We start from the raw sequence: 12,405 nt of genomic DNA on the forward strand, positions 1-12,405 counted from the left end.
GTCTGTTATGGAATGGTATTAAGGTTTGAATATGCAATACAGACACAGATTTAAGGGTTCGTCCTAGACCTTAGCTCTGACATTTCTGTTCTGAGACATGTCATTGCCCTCGGACCGGGTGCACTGCAAAACGTTAGCGTGTTGCTAACGAGCGAAGTCAACTGAAATCAGCCAAAGCTGTGTAACTAAGACTCTGCAACTAAACACAACTAAGTATAATGTAAACAACTTTACTGTTGTGAAAACGTCCTCGAAACTGTGCAAAGTTCTGCAAACTCGTCCTCCTGTGTAACTGCTGCTGCGTTTGTTTAGCTGTTGCGCCTGCATTTGCCGCGGCTTTTTAAAATGGCTCTGCTGCTTCCGCATAAATAACCTACCCTCAAAGATTCGCTCTGATTGGATTTCTTCACAACTTGTCCCACAAGAAAGACTGGTTCTGATTGGATCTCTTCTCCATTCTTCCCTCCCTAACATTTTCGTCTCATTTTTATTTGTTGACTAAAGTGTCTGTTATATTTTGTCACAGTCTTCGTCATCATATCTGACTTTTTATTTAGTTTTTAGTTTTCGTTCGTGAAAAAGGTTCGTTTGAATATTTTTTGTCATAGTCTTCGTCAACGAAATTAACACTGCACTGTATTTTCTCATTTAGGAAGCATTCATCATGTCACAACTTTCCGTGACCATTACCATGTCCTACATGTAATATCGCCCTATTACACCATCAACTGCAGTGGGTCACTAGTGACTGAAAAAGCGTTTTAATCTTCTAATATTAGTGTCCCAGTGTCATTAAAACAAATAAATTGTAATAGAAATGTAGACTCTCGCAGACAAATAATAATGGGAGTTGAATCACACCCTTGGCTATAATATATTATGAATGATGCTGGTGAGGGTAGATTAATTTAGTTAGCAAAATGTGTTTTTCCCCCCAGATATATCCCATCTCTTAAATAAACATTATATGGCTCAATCTAATTTGTTACACAAGGCCTGGGGAAATCTATTCCAGAAATTTGAAAGTTGCTCCTCTTTAGTCCAATGTGCTTTTTGTCTGATGTGCTCATGTGCTGCTGTGCTGACGCAATTCCCCTTGTTTTGTCAACATGCCAAACATACACGGTTGTCATGACGAGAGGTTGCAGGGCCTCTTTCCTGCTGTATGGTGCCATGATGCCCTGGCAAATTATGCTGTGTAAAACGCAACTAACAATATTGTGCGCCACAGTTTTGCATTTTCAAAGAGTCTATTAGAAATATTCCTCTTAAACTCATATGCATGAGAACTCTTAAGGATTGGCTTTAACACAGACTGTAACCTAATAACTTATCCTGTTAATATTTTGGCACATCAGAAGCTTTCTAATACTTTAGCTCGGCATATATGGATGTGTATTGGGTAGTTCCCAATTGGCCACATTAGAAGCTCACTACATCTCTCTAACATCTTTCTTTATATGTTTTGTTTCTTTGCTGGCTTTGTTTTTAAGTTGCTGCATTTTGTCGCCCTCCTCCCTCCCTCTCTCTCACTCTCTCACCCGTCCCCCTTACCTTAGGGTGCATGGAGCCCCCATAGCAGTGTGAGCTCCCCCTTGTCCTGGTCGCCAGACCAGACAGAGGGGTGGGACGTCCCAAAGACCAGGCAGTCCTCTGGCAGCCCCGGCTGGAGCATCAGAGTGGTAAATACTGTGGCTCACCAGAGACAGCAGGGCAGCAGCTGCCCTCTGTTAGCCCTCTGTTTACCCTAGTGACGCACACTCCCCGAGTGTTTCTCAATGTCACTGTGATTTATATCGTAGCCTACTCTAACAATTACCACCACCTTACAGTGAGAAGAGGAGATTCATAGACCAATGGCTGAGCTAATTACTTTATGAAGTGGAACTAAAAGATACGGCTTTATTGAAAATGGGTTTTGCTGGCTTTGCTCTTGAATTGAGAGATCAAGGGTATGGTGTAATAAGACCTTCCACAGTCTAAATATTTGGCTAATCATTTTTAGTAATGTATGAATCTGTCCTGTTTCCTCTTTGTCAGCCATGCTCGGCTGTGTTCTCTTCTTATTCAGAGACCTGTTCAGGTAGTTATTTATATATATTTTTTTCTTCTTTGATTTTGACTTTGTCAAAAGTCTGTGGCAGTTGGCTGCCATGGTGACAGTTGTTACTCTTTGCAAGGCTGGGTGAGGGTTAATTTGTGCACTGTGGCAGGGGTCCGGTCCAGGTTAAACAACGTTGAACAGTGTGTCTGTCAGAAAGCACAGTGCATGGGATTGGTGTCAAATGTGGGTTGACTGGGGAAGGATTTTGGGGGCAGGAGCTGGAAGATTCAGACTTAAGTTTGACAGTCATGATAAGACAGAGGTCTCCTGTCAGAAATGTGCCAAAGGCACAGTGGATCTCGCATTGCTAGAACAACAGCTCAGAGGCCTTTTCTCAACTCTCTCACTTGCTGGCTGTCTGGCAGAAATTGTAGTGTACCTCTCAGATAACAGTAATTTTCATGAACTACCAAAATGTCAAGAATCACTTTGATTATTTTTCTTCTTGAACATTTGGATGATGTTCAAATGCTTAGATTTGAAAAGATTTTTTTTTTTTTTTATATATATATATAAATTAAGATTTCTGATGTACTCCTTTTAAAATGAACAGGTCTTACATATAAATACTTGAATGTATTAAGTAAATCACCTATCATGCAGAACTGGATGAACAATGATGTTCCTGTTGTGCAGTCACAAATATTTGTCTGTGGACTCAGCAAACTATGACTTAATGATTCAGCGTGCGCAAGAAAAACAAACTTTTACAAACAATTTTCAGTTGGGGGAACGGTCATTGTCACTGTGTTCCCGTACAATATGTCTATATTGACTCCTTAGGTGCCGTACTACACATTTTCAGATTTTTGTCTTTTCTCCATAGGGTCGAGGCTCAGGCTTCCCTGGGAGGAGGAGGCCCAGAGGGGCTGGTCTGTCAGGTAGAGCTGGACGTGGCAGGGCCAGAGGCAAGAATGGAGTTATTCCCGGCATGAACCCTGGGGTATGTGCTGTCAGCTGGGTAACATCGTGACATCTCTGGCAAATGTTGCACTATTTAAAAAGCAGTGTTTGTTTTCCCTCCAGCTGAAGACAGGGATGATATATTGTAAGCAGCATTAATGTTACAGATGGAGTTAACCGTTTGCTAGTTGCCTTTTATTGTAAAGACTGCCCCAAATGATGACTCAGCAGTTGTGAATAATATATAGTAATAGTGAATAGTAACTATTCTTCTCATAACTGTGGATCTTGATAGTGGAAAATGATGATACTGCCTATGCCATCACACAATGTTATGTTGTTTATTTTGTATATTTTTCCCTGATATGCAGGTCACCACAATAGAAACACCATACCCAGTCAAGGAGGAGGAAGAGAATGCCATGCATAACACAGTGGTCATATTCTCCAGCAATGACAGTTTCACACTAAAACAGGTTTTTGTTTTTGATACTTGAGTTGCTGATGTATTCATTTTGAATCCTCATCCATGAATTTCTCCATTCACTTAAGATGGCCTGAAATTAAATCTGTGCTTAAAGACCTCTCCCACTGGAGATCATTAATTCTTGTAGAGATACTGCTAAATGCCTTCAGGAAATGCAGTTGATTATGTAAAGCAGGATCATATTAAAATTTTATTGTTTCTCACTTTCTGTCTTCAATAGTCCTGTATTCACTTTAATTCTGTTAACAATACCTGACTGGCAGCTAGAGCTGGGCGATATGGAGAAACTCAAATGTCACGATATTTTTGACCAAATACCTCGATATCGATACCGCAACGATATTGTACTGTTGACCATTGGTGCTTTCACTAAATATTTAAACAATGAGATTTTTGATAAATAATCATCAATAATGTGGATATAGTGACTAAGTGGGAAAAGGCGAATAATAGAACAGTTACAACAGTCTGGTAAGTTCAGAAAATGACACAACTTTACTGTAATGCAGCCTTTAAAACCAGGAAAAGACAACACTTATGCCATATTACGATATTACGATATCTTAGACGATCTCTAGTCTCATATCACGATATCGATATAATATCGATATATTGCCCAGCTCTACTGGCAGCTACCGTCCAACATCCATCAACGTTTTAGAGACAGCAGTAACTATAAAGTTAGCCGTGTGGGAGAGTAATTCAGATGTTAAAATCCTTTAGTGTTAGATAACTATTCATATAAAATGACTAAGCAATTAAACAATACAGATGAGGTGCTGCTTATCAAGGCACCAACCCCTGAATGGCTCAAGTGAAACCGATCAGCGCTTAAAAGACTGTTCTGTCTAGCTCTTAGCTGTGAATGCAGGCTGAAAAGGGCTCACTCAATCATTCTGGTTAAAAAAGGTCTTTAAAGGCCAATGTTTCCAACAATGTATTCCGATTACATTGCTTTTCAGTATGTTTTTTGCACAGCTCTATTAGAGGATAGAGGACAAGTGCAAGTTCTTATTGACAGTGCTGCTTTAGGGTGAAGAAAGCATTTTCATTCATTTAGTATTTAAGATAGCATGCAACAAAATACTGATAATGACTTACAGCTTAAATGACTTAAATTACTTACAGCGCCAGTGACGTTGAATGAATATGCAGAACATATTGATAACTATGTGATTGGGTGGTGAAAAGCACTGAAACTGACACTAGCAGACTAGTTTCTTCATTTTGTCTTTTAAACAAGGAAGTTATACTAACTGGGTAAATAGGAATTATAAAAATTGAACTTGTTCTAACTCTAGCTTTTGAATTTCAGCATCTGAACTGAACTGCCTTAGCGAAATGGTGTAATGATGTCTTATTTTCTTTTAGGACATGTGTGTGGTGTGTGGGAGTTTTGGCCTTGGTGCAGAGGGCCGTCTTTTGGCCTGTGCTCAATGTGGCCAGTGCTACCATCCATTCTGTGTTGGCATTAAGGTACATTTACTATTGAGCTTGTACACTGCATAAACATTATACTACAAGTACATAGCAGAAATACCATCTTATCATACACTGGCCTACATATGAATGTCTCATCGTTGCTTTCACAGATCACCAAGGTGGTGCTAAGTAAAGGCTGGCGTTGTCTAGAGTGCACAGTGTGCGAGGCCTGTGGCCAGGCCACAGATCCTGGCCGCTTGCTACTGTGTGATGACTGTGACATTAGCTATCACACCTACTGCCTGGACCCTCCACTGCAGAACGTGCCCAAGGACAGCTGGAAGTGCAAATGGTGAGTGATGTGTGATCATCTCAGCCAAATTAGCTTCAAACAGGCATCATTTAAATTACAATTGAATTTGTGTTAAGTTTAGTAGCATGAAGCATGTAAAGCATGAAAGAATTGTACATATTAAACACTCTGTGTTGTCTGCTGTCTTGTCTGCTGTTTGTTGTTATAATAAGCAGTTCAGGCCAGATCAATAAATATAAGTACATCTGCACTGTCTTTCAACTATACAAAGCTACGTAAAGGGAATGTCTTAAATATTTCAGTGGGGATAATTTAAGATTCTAAAAATTACAAATGAAAAGCAAAAAATGTCATATTTGCAGCATGTTGACAGTGAAGTGAGTAGGCAGGGTTTTTGCTTTACAGTTAATCTACATCGGCGTTATTCTCTTTGAGGTAACCTGGGTAGAATGACCTCTGTCCTCCCTGCTGTCTCCTGCAGGTGTGTGTCCTGTACCCAGTGTGGTGCCACTACCCCAGGCCTAAGGTGTGAGTGGCAGAATAATTATACCCAGTGTGCCCCGTGTGCCAGCCTTGCAACATGCCCCATCTGCCTGTTGGACTACAGTGAAGGCACCATAATTGTGCAGTGCCGGCAATGTGACAGGTATGCAGTGTTTCTACAATACCTGTCGGCTCAGGAGAACTTTTTTTTTTTTTAGCTAGTCTTTTTTTTTTAACATAGTTGGTTCTTATCTTAACCTTCTCTTCTATCCACAGATGGTTCCATGCGTCGTGTCAGGGTCTCCATTCAGACGAAGACGTTGAAAAAGTTGTAGACAGTAGCTTCGACTGCACAATGTGCCGAGCTTTCAAAGCCACTAAAGGTGGGAGCATAGTATTCTGGATTAATGAAAATACTCTTGACGGTAGTCCAGAGGGATCGAAACGTTAGTTTCTTCAATAAATGGCGATGCTGTAGCAAGAGCAGAGTGTAGGAATTTTCTTTTTTGAAGCATAGTATTCCTCTTTGTGTGTGTCTGCTGTAACTGAGTAGACTCAACTATTGACATCCTCCCGTTTCTGCTGTTTGTTTTCCATGGCTTTTGTCTTATGCTGCTGCAGTTGTGACCAAGGCCAGAGACGCCATTGAGCCTGTACTTATGACGCAGATTGTCACAAAGGCTAAAGAAATGGGTAAGTTCAGAGCTTCAAAATCGATGGGATTACAAATGGCAACATAAAGAAAATGTTTCTCTCTACAAGATGGTCATTTGGCTTTAGTTATGTATACAGTACGTGCTCATTCTAGCTATATGTTTGGTTTTGGTCTTTTCAGATCTGTCGAGGACCTACACCCAGGATGGTGTTTGTTTGACAGAGTCAGGGCTTTGCCAGCTCCAGAGCTTGTCTGCTACAGCGTCACGGCGCAGGAAACCCAAGCCGAAGCTAAAGCTGAAGATCATTAACCAGAACAGTGTGGCAGTGCTTCAGGCTCCCGTAGACCCCCTCTCAGAGCACTCTCGTGATGAAGACATAGAGGACAACAGAGGTACTTCTCGCACAAGCTTCTTCTTTCATCTCAGACTGCTAACTAGAGGCCTTCAGTACAATAGTGACTTGGACTATCGGTATTGGCTCTTTTGTTTGTGTTGTGTTTTACTGGAGCGCAGCAAGGCGAGGACAGCCCTGTAAACACGAAAGGCTCTCACTGACTGAGTGAGTGATGAAGTTACACCATTGGTCAGTCGAGTGTTGGTGTTTCGTGTCTCCACTGGTAACGTCTTTGACTCCACGATCAATTATCTGATTCACTTCATTAATACATAGGTGGTGATTGTTGTTTCTGCAAATCCTATATTTGTAGGGGGTTGACACAGTTTGACGTACATGTTATAAGAGTAGCATAGCTGCTTTTAGGAATAGCTGCGAAGTGTGTGCGTAGTGAGTGTGTGGTCGAGCGCAAGAGAGAGAGAGTGGCGGTGCATGCGCTCAGAGCTGAGCAGAGACAGCTGTTGGCGATCGGAACAGCGAAGAAATTAGCAGTAAAGTTGTCAAATGGTAGTAAATGTGCAGTGGTTTCAGTTCTTCAAGACCCAAGTTAAGTAAAGAAAATCTCCACTGTACCTCCGTACCACAGTCTAGTTTCAACATTTGAGGCTGTGTGCATGTCGCATACCATTGCCTGTCCACTGTGCGTTGGCAAGTGACTGAAATGGAACAATACCACATTAAACGAGTAATCCAGAACCACAAATTGTTGAAAATAGCATGTTTATATAGTTGAATTTATGAAATTAAAGCAGTCCTCAATTATTTGACTCAAACATGGCTTAACAAAGTCATATGATATGCTACTTTAGTACACTTTAAGAACAAATATTAGTGCGATCTCTCAGAAAATTAACACATGAACATTTAATATCCAGGAATTCACATTATAGACACTGCTGACTGTACTGTACCTGTAACAGTTTAGCCACACTTTGGCACATTGAACATACACAGCCCAGCCATATACCAGGTCTCCACCTAGTCTTGTTTTCTCCCAGTTTGACTTATGTTTTTCAAACCTTATACAGCTGTACAGTTCACACTTAGAATTACTAAAGCTGATCCAATTCTGATATGTTTGAGAGTTAGCTCTGCATTAACATAATGTAGCCTGCATCACAGATTCCTTTTAATGTGGCCCAGCAATATTTTCCTGTATTTTCCTGTGTTGCTTTGTTTAATAACTGTAGAGGTTGAAGTCTGGAAGTGTTATAGTGGGAAGTTTTGGACAAGATATATAGACTGATATACACAGCATGGACAAAATACTGATGAGATTTGCTCACTACAGCATGTTTGTTGATATTTTCTGTCAGTGTAAATATTATTCGTTGAAACTGCTAGTCGCTCTTATTTTGCTGTGCTTTACGACTACAATTCAATGTTTCATATAATGCTTCATATAATCAATACCAATTAATTGGTACGATCCAGATGATCGGCTTGGGATACCCCTTATTAGTAGTAATACAATTGGTTTACTCTTTATTTAAACATATGCAATTATTTCTCTAGTCAGTGTTTAAAAAACATAACTGGCCGTTTAAAAAAGAAAATGAAGGTCCTTAGTAATGGAACTGGGGAACTTAACTTCAATCAGGCTAATGTCCTGCCACTGAGTGCAGTTCAGATAGAATTGACCCTGGTGGCTGTGTTGAGGGGCCTGGCTGGGGTGTTCTCTGCCGCAGGGCTGTCACTCATCATCAGGGCTCTCTCCCTCTTGCAGAGGCGGAGCTCCTAGATTGTGAGGCGAAGTCTGACTCGAGTCTGGAGCGAGAGCCAGCAGAAGACGACTCCAAGGGGGCCGACGGCGGCAAGAAGAGGAAAAGGAAACCGTACCGGCCGGGTAGGGCACCTGATTGAAGGAGACAGCTCCTCTGAAGCGTAAAATGGTGCAGTACATGCCCGACGTTGTAGCTGTAGCAAAACACTGCCATCTCAGGGCCTCTGATGTACACAGGGCTCTATCTAGTGTTTCTGAGCCTTCATGCTGAACACACTGGACAATTAATAGAACCATCCATACAATCAAAGTCAATATATCTCAAATCACCTCCATGATTGTAATGAAAATTGTTTTTGTGAGTATATCTGGATTGATTAATTACTAATAAATGAATAACCTCTCCTTTCAAGGCATTGGTGGGTTCATGGTCCGCCAGAGGAGTCGTCCAGGTCAAGGTCCAGGCAAAGCCAAACGAGCCATCTGCAGAAAGGATTCCACTGGCTCTGTGTCAGAGAATCCCTTTGGAAAAGATGAGGGTCTGTACACCTTTACTTTCGACACACATCTGTATTGTAATAAATTTTCCTCTGAACTGTCAATTTATGTTTGTAAAGGATTTATGTGTGTCACTATCTCTTTTTTTTTGTAGGATGGACAGAGGCTCTGCCTGACACCCCTGTGGATGAGATGCCCCCTGGACCAGAGGTCCCAGAAAAAATAAAGAAACGCTACCGAAAGAAGAAAACAAAACTGGAGGAAGCTTTTCCTGCCTACCTGCAGGTCTGTCACCTTTGATAGCACACTCTTACTTCTAATACTGTGTACAAACATAATGGGCATATAATATGACATTTAATATCAGTGTATAACCACTATATAACCATAAAGAGTAAACCACTATACAACCATTGTTGGGGTATTATAACGCTGATCAATGTGTAGAAAAAAAGTAACTAAGTAAAGTATCTACAAATAACTGGCTTCAATAATAATCAACTTTGTATTCATTTTATTCAACTCATTTAGCCAACACATTTACCATATTTTAACCATTTCATATTCTAAAAGGCACCTTTCATGATGAGAGAAAATATTGCGTTAGTTAAAACATCTAATTTCATCAGTTGATTGCAAATCTATTTTTGTTTTATTGTTATGCAAGCCTCCTGTTCATATGTACAGATTGTCTGGTCTTGTCATGCCATATCTTCATAAAGTACCTTTTATCTCACCCTTGGGAAGGTTGGGAATCCAAAGTACATTGCCTGGAAACCACTTACAGAACCCTTCTGTGAGCTTTTTTGAAAGAGGAACAGCCTAAAGGAACTCCCTGTAGAGGATACTCGTCTCTGATCTTGCTTTTTAAATGGCTCCTGTCTGTGTTGTAAATTGACATACAAAAGCTTAACCGGAGATGGCTCCCTGTCTCTAGCCAGTATCTCGGTGTCACCTTTTGTTGGCCAAAACATAGATGTGTGATGTGCATTAAGACACCGGCAGCTGTCATTGCTGCTTTATCCCACCACAGTCGGGGGATGTTTAGTCCCACCTAAAGGTCCAACACAGTGAAGCACATTTCATTAATTATTGAAATAACAACACGTTGGGCTTTTAATGTCCTTGTGGGTATAAGTGGTTGGGGGGTGGTAGGTGCTGACAAGAGTGAGGTCAGCAGCAACATGACTGTTAGTTTCAGAGCTGGTAGTTTCAGAGATCTGTTTCACTTCGGTCAGTTCTCATGGGCCTTCAATGTGTGCTGAATAATGTGACATGGTGATGTTTTTCCCAAGAATGATGTCAAGAAAGGTAAGCTGACGGTCCTTGAAGAAAAGTGTCAACACAGAGATTTGACCAGTGCTTTGCGTTGTCATGTTCAGGAGGCATTCTTTGGAAAGGACCTACTGGACAAAAGCAAGCAGAGCAGGCAGCAGGTGGTCGAATCAGGCTTACTGGAAGAAGGGCAAAGCCAAGTGGAGAGGAAGCACCCCACCACCAGCTTCCTGGACCCTTCATCAGACCCTCTGCTCAGCGCCTCAGCAACATCTCTTCCCACCAGACCAGCAGCAGCACGTACGTATACACATTACTTTAGTTTTCCAGGACAAGGGATGTAAGGATTCCTTGATTCAAAGCGTTGGACTAAATATTAGATTTGACCAAATAACTGCGGCTTAAATTTGAACTGGAAAGGGATCACTGCAGGTATTGGAAATGCCTGACACAACAGGGGTATCTCTTATTTTATTATTGGCATGTTGCATATCAATGTCTGTATGTATGCTCACTCCCCACATGAGAGTATTAACCTTTTTCACACAGGACATGTGTTCAGTGGAACACATGTTCAAACCGCATTTCACCCATTCATACAAAACAAAGTCAAAGTGTCAAAGGTTAATCTCTGGTTATTAGTGTTCACATACTCATTTGTGTAGCTGCAGCTCTATTCACTTTACTGCTACGCCAAAGAATTACATAGAATTCCAAATATACCAAATCAAATGAAGTTTCAGTTTTCTCTGCAAGCACACTCTGCCTCGCCTGCCCACTCATACGTCTCCTGCTCTCACAACCTTTCTCTCAATTTTACATGAAACGGCACGTATGTCCCTTGCGCGGCCCTAAATGGCATCCGTTGTGTAATGTTATGCAGCCAGAAAAGAAAATGCCACGTGTCTGAAACAGAGTAGTAACAGTGGCTTGTCAAGGCTGATTCTAAATTGAAAATGTATCATACTGTCTTTGCCAACATTTTAAAGCTGTCCAAATATATTGAATAAAAAGTTTGCAATGAATGAAATATTCATGCACTCTCACAGTGGTTTAACATGTTTTTATTGCCAAGTGGAGCACAGCCACCACCATTAAAGTGTTTGTCAACACACCACTCACTAAGGTCCATGCACGCTCAAAATCTATTACTTAAGCCAATGTGTACTGTAAATAAACAGCAGAAAACCATTATAACTACTGTAGACTGATTATTGCTTTCCTTGTCGTAGCCAGTAGCTAAACTGCATCAGAAGTAAACTGGGATTGTCCTAATGTTTGAATTACATCCCATTGTAAGGTATTAGTGTGGCATATCAAATCAGTGTCAGGCGGTTAGGGTCTAGAGAGTGCTAAAATACCAGAAATTCTTTGACCGCCTTTTATATTGTCAAAGAGTGAAATCAAAGAAAAGAGTCAAATTACTGAAAATCTATCGGACAACCCTTAAGCTTTAGTTCTTTCATAGTCAATCTTTGAATTTGGTTTTGAATATTAAGTATTAAAGGACAATTCTGGCGCAAAATAAACCTAGGGGTTAATAAAATATGTGTACCTAGTTGAACGTTCTCTGGGATCTGTTTTCATGCTAATCGAATGCGTCTCTAGCTTTTAACAAGCTACCGCAAAACAGGTGGTTACCTGCTAACGCTAGCTTTCAGGGCACTTGGTAAATCACTATTTTCTACCACTAACAAGGTTCAAAATAGCACCACACTTAAACGGTAACATAATGAGGGTCCCTACATGCAAACCGAAGCATTGAGAACTTTGTAAGTTCAGACAGTTTATTAAAAAGATAAATTATAAAGACCGTAGCTTTCGTGTTTACATTCGACCGCCATCTTGGACAACGGTCATGAGCAGTCGAACCACGAACTCTGTGCAACCAGTAACCAGTTACATAGCTCAAACACAGTGTTTGTGATTCGACTGCTCATGACTGTTTTATTATTATTAGGGCTGTCAATCGATTAAAAAATGTAATCTAATTAATTACATACTCTGTGATTAATTAATCAAAATTAATCGCATACATAATTAACGGTGCCTGGAGCGCTACTTTTTAAGAAAGTAAAAAAAAAACAAGAAGGGTACTAAACAACAGTTGGTGACATTAAAGAACGGCTTGTTTATTGCTAGGCCAT

The 12,405-nt window shown here is 40.7% G+C and overlaps 1 protein-coding gene across 7 annotated transcripts in view; it reads left to right on the forward strand.

Moving 5' to 3' along the window:
- Window positions 1-12,405, forward strand: part of kmt2cb (lysine (K)-specific methyltransferase 2Cb) — a 70,507-nt gene that overhangs the window by 33,475 nt on the left and 24,627 nt on the right. For 6 of the 7 annotated variants that reach the window (XM_078263857.1, XM_078263858.1, XM_078263859.1 and 3 more), the window contains exons 15-27: window positions 1,560-1,682; window positions 2,931-3,047; window positions 3,379-3,483; window positions 4,866-4,970; window positions 5,087-5,268; window positions 5,711-5,875; window positions 5,989-6,095; window positions 6,334-6,405; window positions 6,548-6,760; window positions 8,489-8,608; window positions 8,899-9,024; window positions 9,138-9,268; window positions 10,366-10,558. In XM_078263857.1, coding sequence (XP_078119983.1) covers window positions 1,560-1,682; window positions 2,931-3,047; window positions 3,379-3,483; window positions 4,866-4,970; window positions 5,087-5,268; window positions 5,711-5,875; window positions 5,989-6,095; window positions 6,334-6,405; window positions 6,548-6,760; window positions 8,489-8,608; window positions 8,899-9,024; window positions 9,138-9,268; window positions 10,366-10,558 — 1,759 coding nt within the window. The remainder of the gene's footprint in view (window positions 1-1,559; window positions 1,683-2,930; window positions 3,048-3,378; window positions 3,484-4,865; window positions 4,971-5,086; window positions 5,269-5,710; window positions 5,876-5,988; window positions 6,096-6,333; window positions 6,406-6,547; window positions 6,761-8,488; window positions 8,609-8,898; window positions 9,025-9,137; window positions 9,269-10,365; window positions 10,559-12,405) is intronic. The other variant, XM_078263863.1, reaches the window with a different exon arrangement.

This window comes from Sander vitreus, chromosome 12 (genome assembly GCF_031162955.1).
Source record: "Sander vitreus isolate 19-12246 chromosome 12, sanVit1, whole genome shotgun sequence".
Taxonomy (NCBI): domain Eukaryota; kingdom Metazoa; phylum Chordata; class Actinopteri; order Perciformes; family Percidae; genus Sander; species Sander vitreus.